This window comes from Periplaneta americana, chromosome 4 (assembly GCF_040183065.1).
Source record: "Periplaneta americana isolate PAMFEO1 chromosome 4, P.americana_PAMFEO1_priV1, whole genome shotgun sequence".
NCBI classification, from domain to species: Eukaryota; Metazoa; Arthropoda; class Insecta; order Blattodea; family Blattidae; genus Periplaneta; species Periplaneta americana.
Genome location: NC_091120.1, coordinates 153,481,338 through 153,505,449, shown reverse-complemented (window position 1 = coordinate 153,505,449; position 24,112 = coordinate 153,481,338). Strand labels below are relative to the sequence as shown.

The 24,112-nt window shown below is 34.5% G+C and overlaps 1 protein-coding gene across 10 annotated transcripts in view; it reads left to right on the top strand.

The window, feature by feature from the left end:
• Lsd-1 (lipid storage droplet-1) overlaps positions 1-24,112 on the top strand; it is a 109,123-nt gene that overhangs the window by 70,329 nt on the left and 14,682 nt on the right. For 8 of the 10 annotated variants that reach the window (XM_069824184.1, XM_069824176.1, XM_069824179.1 and 5 more), the window contains exons 4-7: positions 3,324-3,513; positions 5,437-5,609; positions 10,550-10,807; positions 16,261-16,371. In XM_069824184.1, the coding sequence (XP_069680285.1) occupies positions 3,324-3,513; positions 5,437-5,609; positions 10,550-10,807; positions 16,261-16,371 (732 nt within the window). Of the gene's footprint in view, positions 1-3,323; positions 3,514-5,436; positions 5,610-10,549; positions 10,808-16,260; positions 16,372-18,030; positions 18,237-19,493; positions 21,902-24,112 lie in introns of those variants that run through there. The other 2 variants (XM_069824177.1, XM_069824178.1) reach the window with 2 other exon arrangements.

The window sequence follows — 24,112 nt, the reverse complement described above, 5'->3', positions numbered from 1 at the left end:
TATATATACAGACGTTTAACTGTCTTATACAATGGGTAGCTCGTTTATACGTCGTGTGTAAATTCCTTACTTTATTTTTTATAATAATCACTACATACGTCGTGTATAACAGTATAACTGTTACACAGCTACGTCATAGTTTCGTCATTACTTCGTTACGAAAAGTAATAGAATATCTTAGGTTCTCTATTGCATCCGGTAGAGCGCTCTAGTGTGGCGTGTTAAGTATCGATAGTACAACTGGCTCTAACAGAGCCTTCTTCAGTTACAAGCCGGAGCCATACGTCGGCAACACTGTAATTAACTGTCAACCGCAGGCCTACCACACAGAACACGTGTTTGTGCTAATGCTGATTTTCAATGTAAATTAATGTTACAAGATAAGTGTGTGTCGATGGAATTATGTTCGCGGTCGTACCAAACGTAATTGTTGATGTATTATAAACTAAATGCGTGTTGGCGATAAAAACAAGACAACAAATGAAAATATGGTTGCAGTCTTTGGCAATTTTTACGGTTATTAATAATGACAAAATGATTGACAATTCTTCTAAATATTAAATATTGTATAAACTACATTTTTATAGTCTTATTTGTGGTCTGTGGTTTATCAGAATTCTAGCCAAATTGTTGGGTCTCTCCTCCTATATCAATAAAGTTACGCAGTCGATTGTTCACTGTAAACAGCTGTTTTGTGATCCCATAAATGTTCCAGTTTTGTTGAAGTTTCGGAATGCCTGCTATACGTCAGAACTACCTATAATTTGTAGATGCATATTCTCAATTTGTTATTTTCAAGGTTTGTTGATTAATATTATTTATTTTGTATTAAAAAATGATAAATTAGTTATAAACATATTTTTTTCACTTCGTATTTACAGTATTTAATGTTCACTGAGTTTACACTAACTGGCACATAATTAATAGATAATGATGTGTTTTGTTACGTATTATATTGAAGGTATGTTTCTTCATTTTTTCATAGATCTTTATAGTTGGCCTAACTGTATTTACATCCTCATATTTTATTATAATATATCAATAGTATCCTCTATTTAAATTTCTATTTTATTTGCATAATTTACATTCTTAGCTTGTTTTCTGCAGTTATATTTATTTAAAATTATATGTTAACAAGTTTATAACAAATAATTTAGGATAACAGTATTGTTATAGTGATTGGCCAGGTTCAAACTAAAACTGACTTCCTGGGCATCTGAAATACGGTATTAATAGAAAAACACGATAGATAATCGCATAAGATAATATTAAAATGTATCCTAGACCTTTCACGTTACAGGTGAAACACCATAAAGTCGCAAAACATTGTCAATTTGCTAGCCACAAATTTGTTAATTGAATGAAACCTGTGAATACTGCGTAGGAACTTACGTCTTTATTGCATTATTGATTTTATTATTTTCGGTACAAGGAATTTCTTATTTATTTATTTATTTATTTATTTATTTATTTATTTATTTATTTATTTATTTATTTACCTTCGTACTATCAATAAAAAGATGTTTTTTTTTTGTAATTATTTTAAGTGGCAATCTTTGTATATAAGTAGTCTACTTACGCCGTATTCTGAAGTATAGCTAATTGATTGCAAGAAAACACTATTTTCGAATCCATAATAATTTACATCACTACTCTGAATCTTGATCTTACCTTTTTTGCATAAAGTAATATTGAAAAAAAACACACGTTACATACAACGAAAGCAATGAGCAAGCACAATTACATCAATATCACTTTAGAATCTCCCGCCTCCACTCAGAGTTGCCAAACCTACCCATGCTTCGGCTTGTAACTGAAGAAGGCTCTGGCTCTAATCGATTACCACATTATATTTAGGTCAAAGAGTACAAGCTACAGCAATATTATTCTAATTATTCTGTGCTCTTTGGTTTGTTCTTCTGTGGTTACAAGGCAACCATCATTATAAAATGACAATCGATACGAACAGCAGTTAGAGGGGAGGCCATTTTTTCTCTATATACAACGCTTAAACAAGGGGTTTCGTGTATATACAGGGACATCATTTTATTTTTACTTCAATTTTTATTATACCTGAGTTTTTGAATGTACTTCACTCCCACCCCTTCTACTAATGAAGTTCAACCGTCCTTCACACAGAACCAAGGCCGCATATACAGTCATAGTAGCTTTACGGTCATAGTAAACAGTACGTTCCAAAATTATGTTCGCGTTTTCCAGTGACGAAAGAGCTTTCAATATTGAATCATTTTCGCACAGGTTGTCGTCCATTTGCCTACGTCGTATCCCGGTTTCCCCCACCAGCTTTTATTCGCCAGCTAGTGGCTGGGCTGTCTTAGCTCTTTTCTGAGAACATTAATTTCTGTTAGGAATTGGACGTCTACGTAATATTATACAATTGTTTAAAATAACTTAAATAAAAGGGCGTTGTTAAGTAATTAACTGTCACGTGATTTCCTCCCTTTCTAAGACCCTACGACATAACCACTTGGACGGACAGTAGATAGTATGTCTGAGTAATTTTATATTTTTGCATCGGGCAGAAGTGAAGATTGAATTTACAGTACGTAATGTACTCTTTTATAGAGTAGGTACAGAATTATTTCAACATGAGTTACTAGTACGAAGAACGAAATTGGTAATTGGGATTAGGCACAATAGTCTGTAGTGCGATAATATGCACATTAGATCTGAAGCTTGTATCGAAATGAACGGCCACCATTTTCAAAAATGTGTTTAAATATCCTTATTATGATTATTTTTCAATTTAACTTCATTCTCTACATTGTACGCTAATGTGCTGTAGACAGTACAATATACACTGCATAATGAATACGTCCACATGGAAAGCTCAGTTCGTGAGTAAAAACACTCATTGTTAATAATGTACTGTATTTTGATTAAACAAAAACCTAATGAAAATGATCAAACTCAAAAGCGCAATATTTCCTAGTGTACGTAAATGGATGAACTACTTTTCTTCCCTCCTATACCTAGTAAAGTGAGTTGTTTGTATATTACGTCAGTATCATCGAACTCCAGTCGTGGAAGGGGTAGCAAACGGCATTGATCCAGAGGTATAGGCAAGTTAATATTAATAATGTTAGTAAAAATAAAATGATGTCCCTGTACATGTAACTACTGCAAAGCAATTCCCATTGTATAGTTACAGTCTGTTTATACATCCATCGCTTATGCATGGTTTATTAGTAACGTTTTCTGTCTCAACTCTGCACAAGTCTCGTATAAAAACTATACACGGTTTATTAGTAAGACTGCTAATAGACAAATTTCGTTTATAAACACTCCGTGTATTGTTTCAGATCTACGAGAACACGAAGGGCTATGTGGCCAGCACCATCGTGCAGCCCGTGCTGAAGAGGGCCGGCTCAGTCAAGCAATTTGGACTGAACCAGGCCAACTCCGCCGTCATGAGGTTTGATAACGCTCTCAGCGTGGCCGATAAGTACGTGGACCAGTACCTGCCCGGGACCTCCCCCGAGGAAAACCACGGTCAGTCAGTTTCATTGTTTTCCATTACTTTACTTCAGTGGTATTTAATCTATGGTACGGGGTACGCATTCCAATGTCTACGTACAATGTGTAAAAACGCTGACATTTATTTTATTCCAATTTTATGACTATTATTGTTGCAGTTTACATATTTTATTTTGCAGTATAAATTGGCCACATCATAAGTATAAAAATATACGTTCTTACTAATAAAAACTCTATATACAGACGTTTAACTGTTTTATACTTATACAATGAGTACCTCGTTTATAAGTCGTGTGTAAATTCCTTACTAATAATCACTACATACGTCGTCTACAACATTATAACTGTTACACAGCTACGTCATAGTTTCGTCATTATTTCGTTACGAAAGGTAATAGAATATCTGAGGTTCTCTATTGCATCCAGTAGAGCGCTCTAGTGTGGCATGTTAAGTATCGATAGTACAACTGGCTGTAATCGATGACCACACTATATTTTGGTCAAAGAGTACAAGCTACAGCAATATTATTTTGTGCTCTTTGGTTTGTTCTTCTGTGGTTACAAGGCAACCATCATAATAAAATGACAGCCGATACGAAGAGCTGTTAGAGGTGCGGCCATTTTTTCTCTCTATACAACGCTTAAACAAGGGGTTTCGTGTATAGTTACAGCCTGTTTATCCATCCATTGCTTATGCATGGTTTATTAGTAAAGTTTTCTGTCTCAACTCTGCATAAGTCTCGTATAAAAACTATACATTGTTTATTAGTTAGACTGATAAGGTAGGTCTTATAGAACCTCTAAGTCTTTAATATAAATAAAATATAATATACAGAGTGGTGCAGGTTGAAAGAGACGATAGGGTACACGTAAATGAATAGAAAACCTATATTGCGTTTTGTGATTGAATGTACGGTTAAATAGAAAATTAGGTTTGAAGTTTCAGCAGTCCGGCAACATCGTCGCTAAAACACTACTCGTATACAGATGTAAGAGGTCAACGAACTCGGTGAGTCTCCGTACGTAAGCTGCCAAGACGTTGCCACGCGTTCGCTTCGTGCAATAGTTTGAATTTAGGTGTTTTGAAAATTAAATTTACACGAAAACCGTGCATGCTGTTGAAATACGCCAGAGGGATAAATGTATTATTCTTCATTAGATTTCCTATCGATATGGACAAAAATCACGATCCTACTCGCAATAGTTACCCAATAAGAGAGAACTAAACATTTGGTAAAAAACACTTTTTTTCTAAAAAAAAAAATACGAATTTTCCACTAGTATGATATTATAGTTTCTTGTTACATACAACATGAGCTATTCGCTCTGGAAATCTGCAAGGCTAGTTCACTTCCACGCTGTACATTTATTTAAATTTCCTACTGCGAAAACAAAACAAAAAGGGTGCTATTCATAGACATTTCGCTAGCCCACGCTACGAGCGTGCTAAACTAGCCCCGGCTATAAACTGGTTTACTTGTACAGGATTCATATATCATATCATATTATCTCTAACACTGGTTTATGAATACGAAAAACGTTAGTTCGCTGATCATCCACCGGAAGCCCGCGCTAAGAATATCTATGAATACGGCCCAAAGAGACTAAAATAATAGTCTAATAATGAAGATAGCATGACTAAAATCACGCAAAAACGTACCTACAAAATAAATTAATAAAATTTTGTGATCTAACAATTTAATAATTGTTAAATTTAATTTAAATTTAAATGTTAAATAAATTAGGAAATAAATAAATCATGTATTTTTTTCTTGATTCTTCCTGTATCAATATTTTGCATACTTCATTACTGTTATTATTTCATAAATACTTTCCACGATAAAAAATGTAAAGAATCTTCAAAATTCATCCAGTGCAATTTCTTGACAGAGACGCATGTAAGCACTATTTATTGATATGCGTCTGTGTGTGTTGCAGAAGTGAACAACCTAGCCGACAAGAACAACAAGGCGCTGCAGACGATCCACCGTGTGGATCGGTTCTCTCGCAAGCTCCAGCGGCGACTTACACAGCACACGGTGGCAGAGATCAAAGCGTTCCGACACTACAGCGAAGATGCACTGCGCTTCGTGCTCTACACGGCGGAGCTGGTACGTACTCTATTGAGAATTGGTGGTTTCCTTCTCTATGTGTACATTAATTGCAGAGAGATTTTGAATTTTAATTTCGATTAGGTTGTGTAATGGCAGTGCCTTTAACTTCTTTTCCATTCATTCCTGGTACCGAGATAAGTCTTATGACAAGGACCCGGATTTTTAGGTTTTAACATTTTTTTTTTCTTGCATCTTAATTTAAATATTTCAACATACGTTCATGTTTTATGTCCACAAGATTGTAATGTGTGAATTCTATAGAACCTAAAAAGGGCTAAATGAGACTTTAAAACCTAAAAACGGCTAAAACTACCCTTTCCAAAATTTAGACTTCAACAAACAAAATTTGATAACACAATCTCAAGGGAAAAATGGAACTCTCTGCATCATAATCCACAGTTAATTCCTGATTTACCACGAAAATCGTCTGTAGCTGCATTTAGATTGGCAACAGGCCATGATTGTTTGGCCAAACACCTGCATAGAATTGGAATATATCAGTCCCCTTACTGCCCATTTGTGCAACTCAAACCAAGAAATGGATTCGGAACACCTCAAAATCTGTGCTTCAGTGGCTGGCCATGATAATATCTTTGAAAAATATTGGAGTGCAAGAGGTCAAATGACTTTGTCAAACGCCTGGCATTAGAAAACAACAACAACAACCCCTTCCGAAATTTAAGTAAATCATTTTTTTCCTCGATTTTATGTAGAACTACCAGTTATTTGTAAAACTCAATCTGTTTTTACAGAGACTGCACGTATTACTTTGATGTAGAACTGTTCACAACCTGTATTGTGATGTGTGTATGTATATGTATATATATATATATATATATATATATATATATATATATATATATATATATACACATACATATATATATATATACATACATATATATATATATATATATACACACACACACAGTAGAGATCGATTATCCGAAATAATTGGGAGCCGGGGGGTATTCGGATAATTGATTTTTCGGATAACCGGTGATTTACGAAAACAAATTGTACCGGTGTCATAGGAGCAGTAGGAAACAAACACTGATATTAAACACAAAACTGTACATACAGTATATATTTTGTATCACACACGTCTTACAAATAACATAGAAAACTGACTAGCTTAGTTTGACAAGTTCAAAACGGCCATTAAAGTAGGCGTAAAGTTTAGGAAAAGAAGTCCAAACTTTTTTCTTCAGAGCTGGAGACTCGTTTTTTCCCGCTAAATCTCGCAAACAGCGCTAGCAAAAGTTCTACATGGCGCGCGCGCAAATTCAAATTTGACGACTGGAACGCTTTCAGTTAACCGATATTTAGGTTGATCTGTATTTGGATAATCTATGCTCTACTGTATATATTATAATATATATGAGCTTCTAGCCAAAAAATTGCCCATCACATTTGGATTACACCGGCCCATGTAAGGGATAGAGTTAATTTTTTCTTCCAGGGGGGGAAAGTCGTAAAATGTAAAAAATCAATTGATTACATTATTTAAGAAAAATGGGTCCATATATCTCATACCAACTATTAAATTATTAACTGACCGGAAATTTAACAATAGAATGGCCCAGAAACCAATCAAAGGATTAGTTATTTCAACAATTTTAAGACTGAACAGAGCGACTGGTCTAACGGGCCTATGTGGTGATGGTGATAACAATGGCATTATTATTATTATTATTATTATTATTATTATGTTACTATAGTCCCGTCGCTCTAATTTCCTGCAGCCAATCACGTTGCAGATCGCCTACATTTAAATGGGTGCGTCTTGTAATTCGCTGATGAAGACGTCATGCATTTCCTAAGGCTCGATAAATACTTAATATAATCGCCTGCCATTTTGACTCTTTCGTTGGCGTTCGCAGAAAGCACAGGAGGACGTTATTTGCCGCTCAATTATTTGCTGAATTACAATGCGTTTGATTTATTATCATAGGAGCTACATGATAATGTTTAACGGTTTGGCAAATAGATCCCTCGTCTGGTAGCTCGGCAACGAAAGGACTAAAACGGAGAACGATACTACCTACCTAGACTTTATAGAGCCTTCACTTCCTAAGACGTAAGCAAAGAGGAGGAGTCACGCCGGGAATAACAGCGTCGCGACTATAGTGAGCGATATATGCAAGGTGGGAGAAAGGGACCGGCCACTCTACCTTTATTATCTCCTGGCTTAGTTGCCTATGAGTGACGCCTTAGTCACTTAAGAGGTTCAAACCTGTCTACAGACAGTTGACTAAGCTAACAGTATTATCATTATTATTATTATTATTATTATTATTATTATTATTATTATTATTATTATTATTATTATTATTCATTATAGGGGCCACCCATCACGCATTATACACAAAAAAAGGTCAGCGGAAGTAATGGTTCGATTAGCGTTTTTAGTATTCGATATTCGATAAGCATTAAATGCTATCAAATTAAAAAATTAAATAAAAAGAATTTAAACAGTTTGTTACTCCTGATATGATTTTAGTCAGTTTATATTATATTTTTGGTCCAGGGAAAATAAATGTTATTATTACTGCCTTTATTTCCATTTTGTAGGTTACAAGCCCACAATATAAAACTGACTCTTAATTTAGAAGTTGGCAACATATTTTATGTCGATTATAACACCAGTACATATCGATAGTAACATTCATATCAGCGAGTTAGAAAAAGAAAACTTGTACGTATTCTAACTCGTTGATTCATACCATTCAATCAATAAGGAGATTGGCCGCTATAATGCATCTGTTCGTTGTTATTATTATTAATATTATTTTATTTTATTTTCTCTCGCTGTTATTTATACTCGCTTTAACATCTCTGGTCATATCTCGAGTTAATCTTCTGTGTGAAATCGGAAGGCCTGTATACTATTGTTGAGACTGGTTCTATTGTTGTGAGCTAGATGGCTACTGTTTGGGTAGTTTCCAAGTATCCGGTACTCGTTACATAGGTCGTTTTTATGTTTACCAGTGGCTCCATTCTGAAAAGAATTTTAATAGTTTGTTACTAGATGTGATTCTAGTCAGTTTGTAATATATTTTTGGTCCAGGGAAAATATACATCTTTTATGATTATACAACAATCGCTGACTTCACAGCTTATGTGACGAGTACGGGATACTAGGAAACTTCCCTGATTTGTTATGAATATGATTTCGGTGATGAATGAGGCTGGTGATATTCAGGGACGTTTATTGTTATTGCTAATTTATTATCACTTTATTATTATTATTATTATTATTATTATTATTATTATTATTATTATTATTATTATTAATTATATTTGTTGCATTTATATTGTCATAAATTTTGCTACATTACCGGTATATTATGCATTTATTTATACGTGCTTTAACATAATGGTCATATAGTGTGTGTAGGGGTCGGAAAATATTACGTCATATAAAATATAGCCCGCAAAACATAGCAAAGTGGAAGTTAGGAGGAGGGAAGTATAAGAGGAAAAGGCGGAGAACGCAATCACTATTGCAAGTTTTCAATGCGCAGAAATGGACAGTCAACATATCTAAACTGCTTAACTTTGAATGAACAATTGGGGAGGGAGATCATGTTTTATCCCTTCACCCTGCTTCTATATTAAGGTGTTGACTCACGAGTCAAGAAATGACGATCACTAGGATCTTTGAGTGTATCAGTAGGCCATAGACTATTGAGTTCTTGTTACTATTGGCTTGTGTAATATATGCCTTATGTTCATGTAACTGATTTTAGATTTCGTTTTTAATGATTATGATAATGGTGATTCAGGCGGAGAGGAATCATGATACGTAAATTTCCAATCCGGCATTTGTCTTTGTTGCTGAAGGAAACTATGAAAAACACCATATCGGCTTGCCATGGAGTATAAACCCGGAATCCCCTGAACGCGAGTTTCAAACGTTACTGAGTAACCTCTTTCGGTACACTGTATTAAAATATCGCTAAACGTCACTTTCCAACTGCCCTTTAAATACGTAATTGATTTACTCCATAAGGTTTCAACAAATTTTAATAGTACATTATGCAACGAGCCTATAATGGTAGTAATTAAGACGCGAGTATGTTTATGAAACGAGCGCAAGCGAGTTTCATAATTTTCATACGAGGTCTTAATTACCATTATAGGCAAGTTTCATACGACTTTTTATGCTCGACCATATTCCTAACTTGAAATTATTCATAAGTATTCATGTTATTCTTATCTGACTGAGGAGCGGAACTGACCTTGTGCCATACCTCGTAAATTGTGAGATGTGCGCAGACGCGAAAGTGTTGATTTTTTTCCGGTCGTCATTGACTCTTGATATAATCTAGAGAGGAAAATAAACATTAATCTTGATATAACCTTGAAATTGAATTAGACATTGAAAAACGAGATGACAAATTGAATTTATTTGAATATTATTTACAATTAACGCTAATTATTATAGTAACAGAACTGACTTTATTTCAAATATAGGTGATTTATTGTGAAATTGGTGAAATGAATTTGCGGGAATGTGCTTTGTGAAAGGCTGGAAGATGACGGTGAATTGATGTTAATTTGTGCGTTGTTTTTTTCGACTGAGTTAATATTGTATTTAAGATTTCAATTTTATTTTGGATCGATTCTTCAACATAACCTTCTGCGACGTATTTGATTTCCAGCCTCCGTGACGTTTCGCTAGTTATGTTTCGATTGCATATCCGAGAATAATCGATACTTGCGCTTTCATATTGCTACAATGGTATTTTCTGATTGGTGGAACACCTGAACTTTAATGAATAGGCGTACTTTAATGAGGTCCATTAAAGGGCTGCTACCAGGTTTATAATTACTACATTTCGGCATGGTCGAGCATAAAAATATTTAAGTAGCTGAAAATGCCCCACATTGTTCCAATTAGCACCCATGTAACAATGAACACGTATTCACAGCTCGCCAAGGACCCGAAGGCCCTGAAGGAGAAAGCAGCTGCCCTGTGGGAGGAACTTAGCAAGGACGAACCCGAGAACCAGACACGGCCCGAGAACCTCGAGCAGCTCACAGTGATGGTGACTCGCGAGCTGGCGCGGCGCGTGGTCCACATGGTGAACTACTCACGTGCAGGACTCGCGACTTTGCCACACACTATTTCTCAATCCTTGCACCTTGCTGCAGACTACTGCAACCAGCTGGCTGACACCATCTTCAAGGTAGGTTCTCTAATAGGCGCATACGAGGGTTGATAAAAAATAATGGCAACAGTGCTGTAATTTTTAAACGGTTTTATTATCACAGGAAACACCACTTGTATTTCATCAGTAATCTCACTAGAGGTTTTGATTTATCTAGAGAAAATCAAAACTCGAGTGGGATTTAATTGACTATTACACGATTAGAAGAAAGTATATACAGATTAGAAGTAACAAAGTACTCCAATACAATAAAATATTAATTGGCTTACGAAAATACAACTGTCTTCAAATGTATTATTGTACCATCTCAACATTACGCTAGATGGCAGTAGTGTTTTATGATTGTTTCCTTGTTATCAGTTGTGCCAACTATGGAATCTTCATTGAACTCTGTGGACGGTTACTAACAACGAGTTAAATATTAGTATCTAACTCGTTGGTTACTAGTCAAGAAGGCTTTGTTGATTCAGTTTCATTTTTATTAAAACATTTGCATTCCACTTCAATCATCCGGATCCCAGTAATCAACGTCACTTGACAGATGATTTTCAACAAATCTTAGTATTAAACAATCTCTGATACGTGACTATCCATAATATCATATAGCAGAAGCTATAACAAACCTAACCTAAATAATATAAACACGTACTAGAAAATTTTTAATTAGGGATGATGAAATAAACGTTTTAATTAACGATGATGAAATAAAAAATAAGCATGAATAATTTTAAAAGAAACAATTATTGAAAGTACAATTTTCAAATTTGAATGTTTTAGTGGTTGGTGGTTCAGTTGATGTTATATTGGACGTGTGCGTAAAAGAAGTGAACTCGTTGATGTACATTATGTATCCCTCAACTTATTCAGGATTTCCGAATGGTGCTCTTCATATATGACCAGTGACCTTTATTAATTCTTGTTCTTGAATGCCAATGCGAGTTATATTTGAAAGTGCTGTGCATCGACTGGAGTGGTTTGTAATTTTATGTTTTTTGACGCCCAGACCAGTGCAGTTTGAAATGTTGGCAAACAAAGAAACAAATGCTAGGGTAGTGATAAAAATAAACAAATGCTAGGGACGCGATAAAATTAAACAAATGCTAGGGACGTGATAAAATTGTGCGATAAACAGCCATGATTGGTTGAAAGACGTCCTTTCGTACCGTTTTATTGGTCAAAAGTAGTGTGACGTAGTAAAAGGGTAATAGTCAATGTAATCGCCCCCATGTTTACAATCTTTTACTACAATTGCGGAAGGCGTCGTACACCATCACCGCGTCCATCTCTGTTGACCCTTCCTATGGCATGAATAATGACGTCTCTTGTGTTGTAATGCTTCCCTCGAATGGATCTCTAATTTCTAGAAAGATATCATAATCGCACGTACTCAGACATCAGGTGAGTGTGGGGAACGTTCCAGTACTTCCTATCGATAGCGACGCAGAAGATCCGTCACGGCGTTAGCAATGTGACTCTACACATTTTTATCAAACATGATAAGCTTAGAGGTCGTTCCCAGAAGATGCCGTCGCTTTTCCCTTAGCTGGACGAAGGTGTTGCAGGAAATTGCAATACTGTAGTAGGCAGCATCTAACGTCGTCTTGATGATACAGCATGTTCCAATATTATGCTGTAGATCTCATACGTCACAATGAATATATAGTCTTGACACCACCTTGTGCAGAGCGCACTGTCCTTGGACGAGGATAGGGTTACCATGAATGGAAATTCTATAGGAGGACATCATCATCATCATCATCATCCTTCACGAATTAGGCCTCTGTAGACCTGTTTCGGCCCCATCTAGCAGTCTTCTTAACGGTCTTCCTGGTCGACGATGTCCTCTAGGTTTATATTGCATCATAATTTTTGGGATTCTTGAATTTTCCATTCTATCTATCCTTATACTGCTTGTTTGAGGCTTGAAAGTAATGTAGTTTTCCCTAAGATAGGTTACTAGCCTTATCGTTAGGTAGTCCAGTAGTGGGGCTGCCACTTTTAGCCTCTGGACAGGCTTGTAATGCAGCATTTCCTCTGCATTTGATGAAACAGTTATACCGCTGTGACTCGGTCGCCATTTCCTCGTTGGTAGAAACAGGGTGGACCACGGGAAGGTGAGGATGGTATTTGGATAGGAGAGGCTGTATAGGAGGACATGGAATCTAAAATAAGAGAACATTACTGAAAAAATGAAGATTTTTTAAAAATTGGTATGAACAAAATTAAAGATAAAAACAATGGCTCACCTTAGTCAGTTTTCTCACTAGTTGCTGGATCAGTATTACATCTGTACCCTACTTATCGGTGGAGCCCACTTTGTGCACAAGAGCCTGAAGGGACAAACTTGTATCTTGTAACAAATTGTAACAAATAACTATGGAACTGTTCACAGGACATGTCCTTGAAATTATATTTCACTATGATGATACCTCTGACTGTCCCCTTTAGCATGTGATTTCGTTCTTTTGCTCATTGAGCAGATATTATGGAAAATACTCTCTCAACACTTCAGTTGTGACTTGGGATAAATAAATAGAATTGACGTATTTTTAAGAGTTCCGAGGAAGTTTGTGTTCGCAGAACTATTGGAATTGAAGAATTTTCACATTCAGCAAATCAAGCTTTACTCACTCGAGGGTAAAAATTGTTCCGGGGCCGGGCATCGAACCCAGGACCTTTGGTTTAACGTACCAACGCTCTACCAACTGAACTACCCGGAAACTCTACCAGACACCGATCCAATTTTCCCCTCTATATCCACAGACCTCAAATTGGGCTGACAACCGTCAAGCAACATTGAGTGCACACTAACTCCGTGTGACTTAAAAGGTAGTTTTCTGTTGACGAACAGTGACGTGTATTATGCAAATCAAGCTTCCAGGTATAACTCCCTGTAAAGTTGATTTGAATAATTTCGAGGGATACCACTCGTTGCACTAGCTCGTCTGATCTTTCAACCCGCGAAACTTTTTGCTGTCATGGATCCCCTGAGCTTCGGAAAGCAGCACACACATCCACTCTCGACAATCGGCAATTAACTTAATATGCGATAATGAGAGACAATGTTTCTCACGTTCTATATTTCAAGTAATACAAATATTAACAAATAGTGTAATAATGAATAAGTGTTGCAGTTACCGGTGTATTTGTAGTAGCTTGAAAAGATTGTGTTCAACTTATGTTTTCAGTACTCCGTAGTATCGTATTCTAATTAAGAAATATTGGTATGTGTCATTAGCTAGAGTTTGTATAAAACTACTACAATTATTGTATCATGCGTCATTCTGAAATACAAATCATGGATTAGACGTCGCGACCACCTGCAAGAGCCGCCAGAGCGCACCGTGGCAGTGAACTCCTTCTGTAGCGAAACTACAAACAACTTGTAACTGCTGCGGCTGGCTCCGTCCGTCTGTCTTTCTTTCCGTCAAGTTTTTTAACACTTCGTGAGCACAAGTTGCCCATTGTTCATTACCAACAGTAGCACTGATGAAACCGAAGTCCAAATACCTCTCGTCATATTTGTTGTACTTTGGTTTTGGTGTCTCGAAAACACTAGGTTCAGCCTTGTCTAGTTCTTATTTCTTAAATGTACCGGTATTTAAAGACTTATACATTGGGATATCACACTCACGAACTACTAAGCCTCAAATTGAAAACATACTTAGGCCCAATTGTATAAAACTCTCTGACTAAAGATCATCTTTGATCGAAGATCGAAAAGTGAACCGAGTTCAGACACTTCTTCTATTGTATAAAACTTTTCTGCGATCAAATTACCTTGGTTCAAATGCAATCTAAGTTCACGTGAAAAGGATTTGGCAACATCGCATAAACAGGTGAAATACGTGATGCGCGGACCATGTTATACAGGTTTGTTCAGTGTAGCCAATCTAGCGACTTTAACTCTTTTTCAACAACAATTTCTTTTAACTTTTATATTGCTTAAATAGGGATTTAGTGATCTTTTTAGCACCCCATAGTGACAAAATATAAGCTTTCTTTGTTGATAATGAGAAATCTAGCGACTTTACAACTACTTTTTGGCGATTTTCCGTACACTCTGTTGCAGACACTGTTTTTTTTTTTTTGTGCATTGTAAATAATGGCGGACAATAAGAAGAAGGCTGACTGTTCTCCAAGTTGTTATCATGTTATGGTGTTTGATACTGCTAAACATAATAAAGCTTTATAAAACGACAATGTTCGTTTAGTAATACAGTTAATTGAACATTTATGAATGTATCTATCATATCCATAAATAATTAATGGTTGTTATAAACATAATATAATTATAGGTTATGTTATTTGATACTGCTGAACACGATAGAGCCTTATAAAATATAAGAATGTTTGTGTATTAAGGCAAGTAATTGAAAGAAATATATATAAATGTACCTAATATATCTATTAATATTAATAATAATGGCTATTTTATTTGCACAACTTGTCACTCGTATATTTCAAACGGAAAATAAATAACTGAACTTGGATCATCTAACTTAATCGGAGAAATTTCTTCAGTCAAAGTTGACTTTAGTTTGAGACAAATTAATCTCAGATTAGACTTTATACAACACAAAATTCCAAGTTCAGCTGAAACAAGGATCAATTTAACCTCTGATCTAAGATTAAATGGTTTATACAATCGGGCCTTAATGGAACAAGCTTTTAAACCTCAATACACTTGATGACATTAGTCACTAATGCTACTCGCATATTCCAGTTACTATCACCACAGTCTAGAATATACAGTTACGAAGCTTGAATTGTTGAGGGAACCAGGAACAATAGACTGTGCAGGTACTATTTCGCATTGTCTGTAATGAGGCCATAGTAGCGATCCTAGTGGTTAGCAACTATTTACGGATGCATATTTACTACGTATTGAGCTTCATGATTGTGTATAGTAGACTGTGCTATCACGCTGAGTCATGGACGCAGTTGCCAGATTGCAATTCCTATGAATTGATTATTATCAAGGAGCTATGAAAAGAAAAAAGTTATTACAGAGTAGTTTTGTTTTAATTCGAATATAATGTATATTTTACAGGAGCGCCTTACAGTTTGAAAAACACTGCGTTAATATATAATAGTGAATATAGGACATAATTGTATCTTTCATACAACCTGTATGAGAAATAACAGGGCAGGTCAAACTGCCTTCAGTTAGGCTACTATGTGATCACGAAAAAGTCATACTGTTGAGAGATTGGCAGATTAATAACAGAGGTACTGAGTGTCTTTGGGTTAAATTGTTACAATAATTTCTTATGGATTATGATATTCTTGTTTATTTTGTATAATATCAAATACTTTCCTATATTTTCCTCCCGAAGTAATCCGATCCTTTATATCACATCTGTTGTAATTCTACAGTACTTACTCAGTTTTCTTTACGTAATGTTACTTCTTAAGAAAATTGGTTCGTTTGAGCAGGTGGCTGTATATGTCTCATTGTTTGTTCGCAGACTGCTCATCTTGATGGGGCAAAAGATGTAGCCATTGCTCAAGCTAGGACCCAAGTCAACAAAATTCAAGCAATTCTCAAGGAGATCAATTCATACACCTCACAACTTCTGGTGAGTACGTCAGGTTTCTGCATTTCATACTCCTCAGAGATGTGCTACTCAGAACTGAATGGTAGTGGACAGTTATTGGTGTATTTAGGTTTCAATATCTGTTTGCAACAAACAAATATATCAATTAATTACATATTTGCTCAAATGGAAACTGAAAACAAGGATGATTCAAAGCCGTGCAGAGGACAAATATTGTAGCTCTCAAACCACTCGCCATGACAATAAGTGACGTCACAATTCGGCGAAATATTTGTATCAAATATCATAAACTGTTAGACCAAAAAACTTCATTATTATTTTAGACTTGGTCTGTTTTGTGGAACACACTTTCGAAATGTCTAACAAATTTTGTGGCAACCTATGTAATGATAGACTGTCGTACTGTTTTGAAAAGCCAGTCATTTTTAAAGGAATGTGATGATAAAATAAAATTATATTATGTTATATTTTAGAAGCTTGCCTATTAAAAACAAGTACTGAACTTACAATGGTCAGGGCTTGAATTCTAGTATTCAAATTATTATGAAAGCAGCAGTATTAAACAATTCGGATTTGAACCTCCATTTGTTACAACGAGTACTCGTGCAGTAGAGTTTCAAATTTTGAATTTTCAGATTATTATTATTATTATTATTATTATTATTATTATTATTATTATTATTATTATTATTAATTTGATAGCTATGTAAAAATAAAGATTACAAAATCTTATTCGTAAATGTGTATTATGTGAAGAATAGTAGGCTAACTTTCTCCGCATTTCCGTAAAATAGCCATTTTAAGTCTATTTACAAATAGTCTAATAACTGTTAATTCATATTTTAATCAGACTGAAAATAGCGGACTTAGGATTTTCTGACAAAAGCACATAAATTCTTTCTATGTAGAATTGTAGCAAGTGTCATGATAGGTTACTGAAATATAAACTTTTTATCAAGATTTTATTCAACAATCTTTTAAGTAACAATTGAGTGCTGAAAATAAACTTAAACTTTCCGTAATAGCATACTTTCTTAGATATTATGTCCGCTATCTGGTTCCAACTGCATTGCATTCTATGGATATAGTTTGAGCACTATATTATTTAAGCAGAACACTCCGCCATTTTGAATCCCACAGTCAAGGCGACATAATTATTTTAACATGAGATCTTGTACAAGGACAAGATTATGTATACATGTTTCAGGTTAGGAGATAGTAGGCCTAAGCTTTCACCATAGTTGTCTGTGAAATAAGCAAATACAATGTAAAGTAAACCCACGTGACCAATTTTATACTTTTTTTTCTCATTCTGTAAAATTGAATTTTTTGACTTGTACTGTTATTCTCGCTCATCAGAAATTGTTTATTCCATCGTTTACATCTTTCTATATAATTTCACAATAATTTTATTGAACAAAATCATTAGTTGAATATTTATTTTGACACTGAAATCTCTCTTCCGAGGAACAGTAACTGTTTCCTGTGCCTTGTCATATTTTGGAAGTAAATAATCTGACATAAACATGAAGAATTAATTTAAGGAAATATTAACTTCAATACTGAATTAAATCGGCACAAATCCACAATGTCTAATACTTCCGTAAACAAACAATAATTGCATTTCTTTTTTCTTTCAACATTATCATCTGATATGCAATTTTCAATTTTCTTGTTCAGATTATTGAAACTTCCAATGAAAGTAAGCAAGATTGCAAACTCTCAGAAGCAAGACCCCGAAACAAGACAATGTTGAATGAGTTGAATTAAGGAAAAATCGTTACGATAATTATAGCATATGGATAACTGAAGAAATGGAGAAATTTTACCTTTGAAAAGAGACGATTTTCATCTTCATAATCATCAGGATAAAACCCTGCTCTTACAATGTATGTCAAACTTCATTATTTATAAAATAATTAACTGTTTAGCTAAATAGTTTATACATAACATGAATAGGCCTACTCTTGGTACTTCATTTAAGGGGAGAGGGATGGTATTTTTTTTAACTTTTTTCCTATTTGGTGTAAAATATTATTTTTTTTTTGTATGTAGAGAGCTCATACCTGTAGCAACTCAACCAAATATAAATATTTAAAAAAATTATTTGGGGGCCCATATTTTAAAAAAATATACCCAATGCAGGATATTACTAAAACCGATATATCTAAACCATTTTTAAATATAGATTCAAATCATTTTTTGCAATGTACTTGCAAAAGCATGCTCTACAATCTATCTGTAACAGAATTTTTATATTAGTCCCTACGTTTGTAAAATAAACAATTAAAATTTAATAACACCTTTTTTATTTCCTTTTTTCGCAAACAAACGGGCATATTTTAAAAATGAAATCTATTATCAAAATTCTGTTACAGAGAAAAGTTTCCTAATAGTGTAAAGAATGTGTGTTCTAAATTTCATGCATGTGTCTTTAAGTTCAGAAATTATATCCATTTTTATCTGGCAATGTAGCAAAAAAATGAATTTACCGGAAACAACGATAAAGGGATCGTGTGATTTAAAAGTCCATAGCGCAGGAAGTTTAAAAATGGCGTCTCAACATCTGATAAGGGCACAAATACCCATAAAATGTTATGCAATGCATTCCACACATATCAAAGAGTATTTTAAAGATTTTTTTTTTGAAAATGTAATTTACCGGAAACAACAATGGAAGGAGACGTGTGATTTAAAAATCCATAACGCAGGAAGTTTAAAAATGGCGTATGAACATCCACTAAAGGCACAAATATCCACAAAATGTTATGCAATGCATTCCACACATATCACAGAGTATTCTAAAGACTTTTTTTTTAATTTACTCATTTTTCACCAAAAAATATCGTCCTCTCCCTTTAACAAATCATTTCAAACTACAGAGGCTCTCTAGAAATGAACATTAGGTGAAATATTAATAACAGGAAAACTTAAATATTTTGGGAAATAGTATCTCAAAATCATTTTGTATATTACAAACCTCTGATGATCTGCATGGAATCGAACCCTTATGCCTTTTATGAAAAGTCACAATCTTATTAACAGAAGTACTGGTGGGTAGATATTTTATAGATATGTGATATGTTTTTGCGCATTTCATGAAAATAGTCGCATATATTAACATATTTTTCGTTCTGTCATAGATATCGGAAAACAATCACAAATGGAATTGGAAAAGGCTGTTCGCGGAGTTTAGCAGAAAAGGAAAGAACGAACTGAGTTTTAGCGTTTCTTTCAATGCCCAGTTGTAATCCTGATGAACTTAATATTGAAGCAGTTTCTATAACACGCCTGCAACCAAAAACGAAGACTTGAGTTATTAGAAGTAGAAAATGCAAAATTGTGCTTCGAGGGTAAATGAAGAGTTCTAAGTGACTGAAACAAAGATGATAAAAAAAATTACGCAAATATATTTCTGAACTATGGTACTATTTCCGAGAGATGGCAAATTGAAATTCTCATTAAACTTTATTATCTTTTTATCTATGATTAGTTAAGGGGTAGGTTACATAATTCTTGTTGTCTCATAAAAATAATTTTGCATTTATTCAGATCTGATTAATAAGGCTAAGCAGTTGAAATATGAGATGTTTTTATTTAGCTTAGGCATTAATAAAACTCTAATTATGCTAGTTTATATAGATACAGATATCATACACATGATTTATACATAGAGAAGAAATCTTTACTGTATTTAACAGCAATCTTTTATTGGCTGGAACTCTCTTGTATACATAAATTACAGAAATAATTCTTCAGCTGCAATTAAATAGAACACCGTTCATGTTGTATAGGTTATAATTTTATTAGCAGAACTACTGGTAGGTAGATATTTTATAGATTTTTGACATGTTTATGCCGATCTTATGAAAATAGTTATGAAATATTAACTAACATATTTTCGTTCTGTCTTAAATATCGGAAAACGATCACAAAATAGATCAGAATAACAAAATACTTTTGTTGTGTGAACCTACTGTACATCGTGGTCGCTTAGTCATAGGGATGGTAAACTATTGTGACTTTTAATTCAACACAATAATGTTACCGTACTTTTATTACAACAAGAATGACTTTCTATAACTGAATTTAAAACACTCCCGTCAACAATGGGTATTTCACTCCACACAGCAACACAGTATTCGTTATTGCACTCCGCAGACGACAATGACAATTCACTTGGATTATTGAGAACAACAATGTACTCCTAATCTCAACCAATGTTCACAAAGCACTATTTACAAAACAAAACTGTCGGTTCTCAGTTCACAGTTAGTTTGCCTTGGCTAGTTCTTCTAGCTCATTCACTCATGTTCACAGTATATCGAACCCAAGACTTCCAGAGACAGTCCACTGCACTCGAACTCAAGACTTTCAGATAAAGTTCACTGCACACCGAACCAAAGACTTCCGGTCGCGTTGCTTCCGCCTGGACGCTCACTGCTGCTTCACAAACTCACTGGCTTGCTGTCCAAACTAAAATTGGCTTTGGCCTTCTTCACGTCTTATATTTATTACCAAATCACACATTCTCGACGTTTCTAGAGCAATCGGTCTTCGGGAATAATCTGTTACGGTACTGGAAACGTCTCGAGTTTCTCCACTTCCGCCGCAGTCGGCCTCCTCCTCTCGGAATGCAGACTTTCCTCTTACGTCCGTCCCCTCCAGTCCGAGCGGCTGCAGTCTCCTTACCCTTCGCCGCGCCGCCTGTCTTCTCGCGCGCCCTACCTTCTGTGGGACGCGTGATCGACCCCCGAGGCAGCGAGAACTTTCAATCATGGTTGCCACACTATTATGTTTGCGACGTATGGTATCCTAATAAATTCACGTATAGAACCGTACCTGCTTAATTACAAACCTCAACTAATACAGTTCTACTCAGATTACTTACTTACGTACTTAATTACTTACTTTACTCACAAATGGCTTTTAAGGAACCCTGAGGTTCATTGCTGCCCCCTCATAAACTCGCCATCGGTCCCTATCCTGAGCAAGATTAATCCAGTCTCTACAATCATATCCCACCTTCCTCAAATCCATTTTAATATTGCCTTTCCATCTACGTCTCGGTCTCCCCAAAGGTCTTTTTCCCTCCGGTCTGCCAACTAGCAGATTACTTTACATTAAATTATAATTATCATTCTAGCTTATAAACAAACAAATTAAAAGCATTAATGAACTTCGTGTCATTTCGTTATAATATTTTCACCATTGTATGACAAAAATATTACGATTAACCGGGGAACTGCTTTCTGTGGGAGTATATGCGTATATCGCCCTATCTGCAATCGTGAAGATAATGCAAGGTGACTGCCACTCTTCTTTGTTTACATCAGGAACAAGTCGAATAAGGATATAGAATAATAATTAAAGACCTACGCGAAATAAGTGCGTAACCAACAATCTATAACACACGTTTGAGGAGAAAAGAAAATACTTCCAGGGGCATATTTCGTTCGGCCTACTACTAATTCCACAATTTGGAACATCTGACCGACATCTACGGCTGACTAATAGGATCCAGAATACAAAGTAGAGGTTAACTTATAAATAAAGTACAATATGATTTGCGGAGAGAATACAAAACAATGATAAATGTAAAAATGAAGTACAATTTGATTTCGGAGAAACAAAGAACAATTTGAAATGAAGTAAAAAAATATTACGTAGTGTTATACAAGTGAATGTGTAAAATGGATAATGAATCTCTCAACAGCATTAGATAAATTTTGTTAATGTTCTAATTAGAAAATTTAAGAGAAAGGAGAATGGTTTTGGTTAACTTGAAGTTCCTCTAGCGCCAAAAAGAAGTCCTTGCACTTCCCATGTATTATAAGAGTATAAAAATATTTGTATAAAACACAAAATTAAAAATATTAGTATGAAATACAAAATTCAAAATATTAGTATCAAATAGAAAATTCAAAATATTAGTATCAAACAGAAAATTCAAAATATTAGTATGAAACACAAAATCCATAATATTAGTATAAAACACAAAATTCGAAATATTAGTATAAAACGGTCCTAAAATTACTGCTGCAAGGTAGCCGAATGTAAAACATAGGCCTATACGAAATGTTGAACACTGTAGTTTTCAGTACAGTTAAGAGAAATTTTCAGGTTACTGTACATACTGAGTACACATTTACAAAATCTAACGATATGTAGGCCTAATTCACTTAGTCTCTTTAAACTACCGGCGAGCAGTCATATCGCTATTGTTTGTTGATACTTGGTACATTGTTGATGATTGTACACGTTTCATTTTTTCTGTCATCTCCATCCAGTCTGCAGACATGTACTTCCAACATGTTGCCATTCACGTTATATCTATTTATACATTGTCATCTAGTAGCCACACGAGCAGTCGTGTACAGATATGGTTTAAAATACTGCCAGTCAGTATTTGTATCCGTTTGTAGTGGATGTGGAACCATTCCGGAACTTTTTTTTTAGCCATGATGGAGGAAACCACAATCACATTAGTGGACCCTGGGATTTTAAGTTTGGATTTCCCTAATGCAAGTTAGTTTACATTTGGGTCATGTAGAATGCTTTAACTCTTTAATTTAAAGTCTATGTATGAAAACATTATTCTCGTTCGTAAATCTAAGAAGTGTATTCTATGCGTTTCTTAGCAACCAAATAATCAATGACATATCACATAAATTCAAAATATATGTATTTATATTATATAGATATAAATATTAGTAACATATATATATTATACTTAAATATTTTATGTGTAATTGAGAGTATGAATTCAGAATCACTCATAAAAAATGTATTAAAAAGTTCATTGTATACAAAGGTATAAAATAAAAGTAATAGATTGGAAATTAATGTAATAAAACATTATTTCTTGTAATTCTAAGTGGCTTAAATCTAATGTCTATATTTGTATATTTTATGTACATTTCATAAATAAGATTTGTAATTTTTATTTTTAATAAATATATTTATAATACTCAATCTGGAGTTACAGAGAATTACTGACATTTCACTTAATTAATCCTGTTTGGAAGTGAATTTTCAGAACGCAAATCCATGCTAGCATTAGATTTCGGAAAAGCCTTCGGCAGATATTATAGTAGAGCATATTTATAGAAAATAAGAGGTTAAAAAATAGCATTCCACAGAAAGTAAGACCTAATCAGAAATTTTATAATAAATGTAGGCATTGATATAAAATTAGAAGTGGCCTATCTGATACCTTCTATAGGACTCATGGAGATAAAAAATGTTATTTATCCATCTAATATTCTAATAGACAATACAGTACAACCCTGCAAGTCCGAGTCTCGCTAATACGAAATTTCGGATAATCAGAACATGCCAAAAAAGAGAGAAAAGAGGAAGGAAAAACCGGTATGTTTGAACTGAAACTCTGCTTAATTCTACAGTATTTATAACTCAAAATGTACAATATAGATTACAACTTACTTTATTGCTAGTGAATGAATTAGACCATGAAACTGAACAAAGCGGTGGACAGTGAAAGGTGGGGAGAGAATAAGGCGTGGTTTCCCTGCTTGCATTTCTGCTCTCCGCTTAATTCGAAATTTCGAAAATTCGAACAGATCTCACTTTCAATTAGTTCGGACTAGCGAGGTTCTACTGTATTATCGCTGTACTGAATGTATTTCAAAATAGGACGCAAATTGAAAAAAAAAATGCAAAACTCGTTTTGTCCATATTAAATGATTTTCCACAATTAGCAAAAAGAAATTCCTGAAACTTAAACTATTGGTCAATGAAA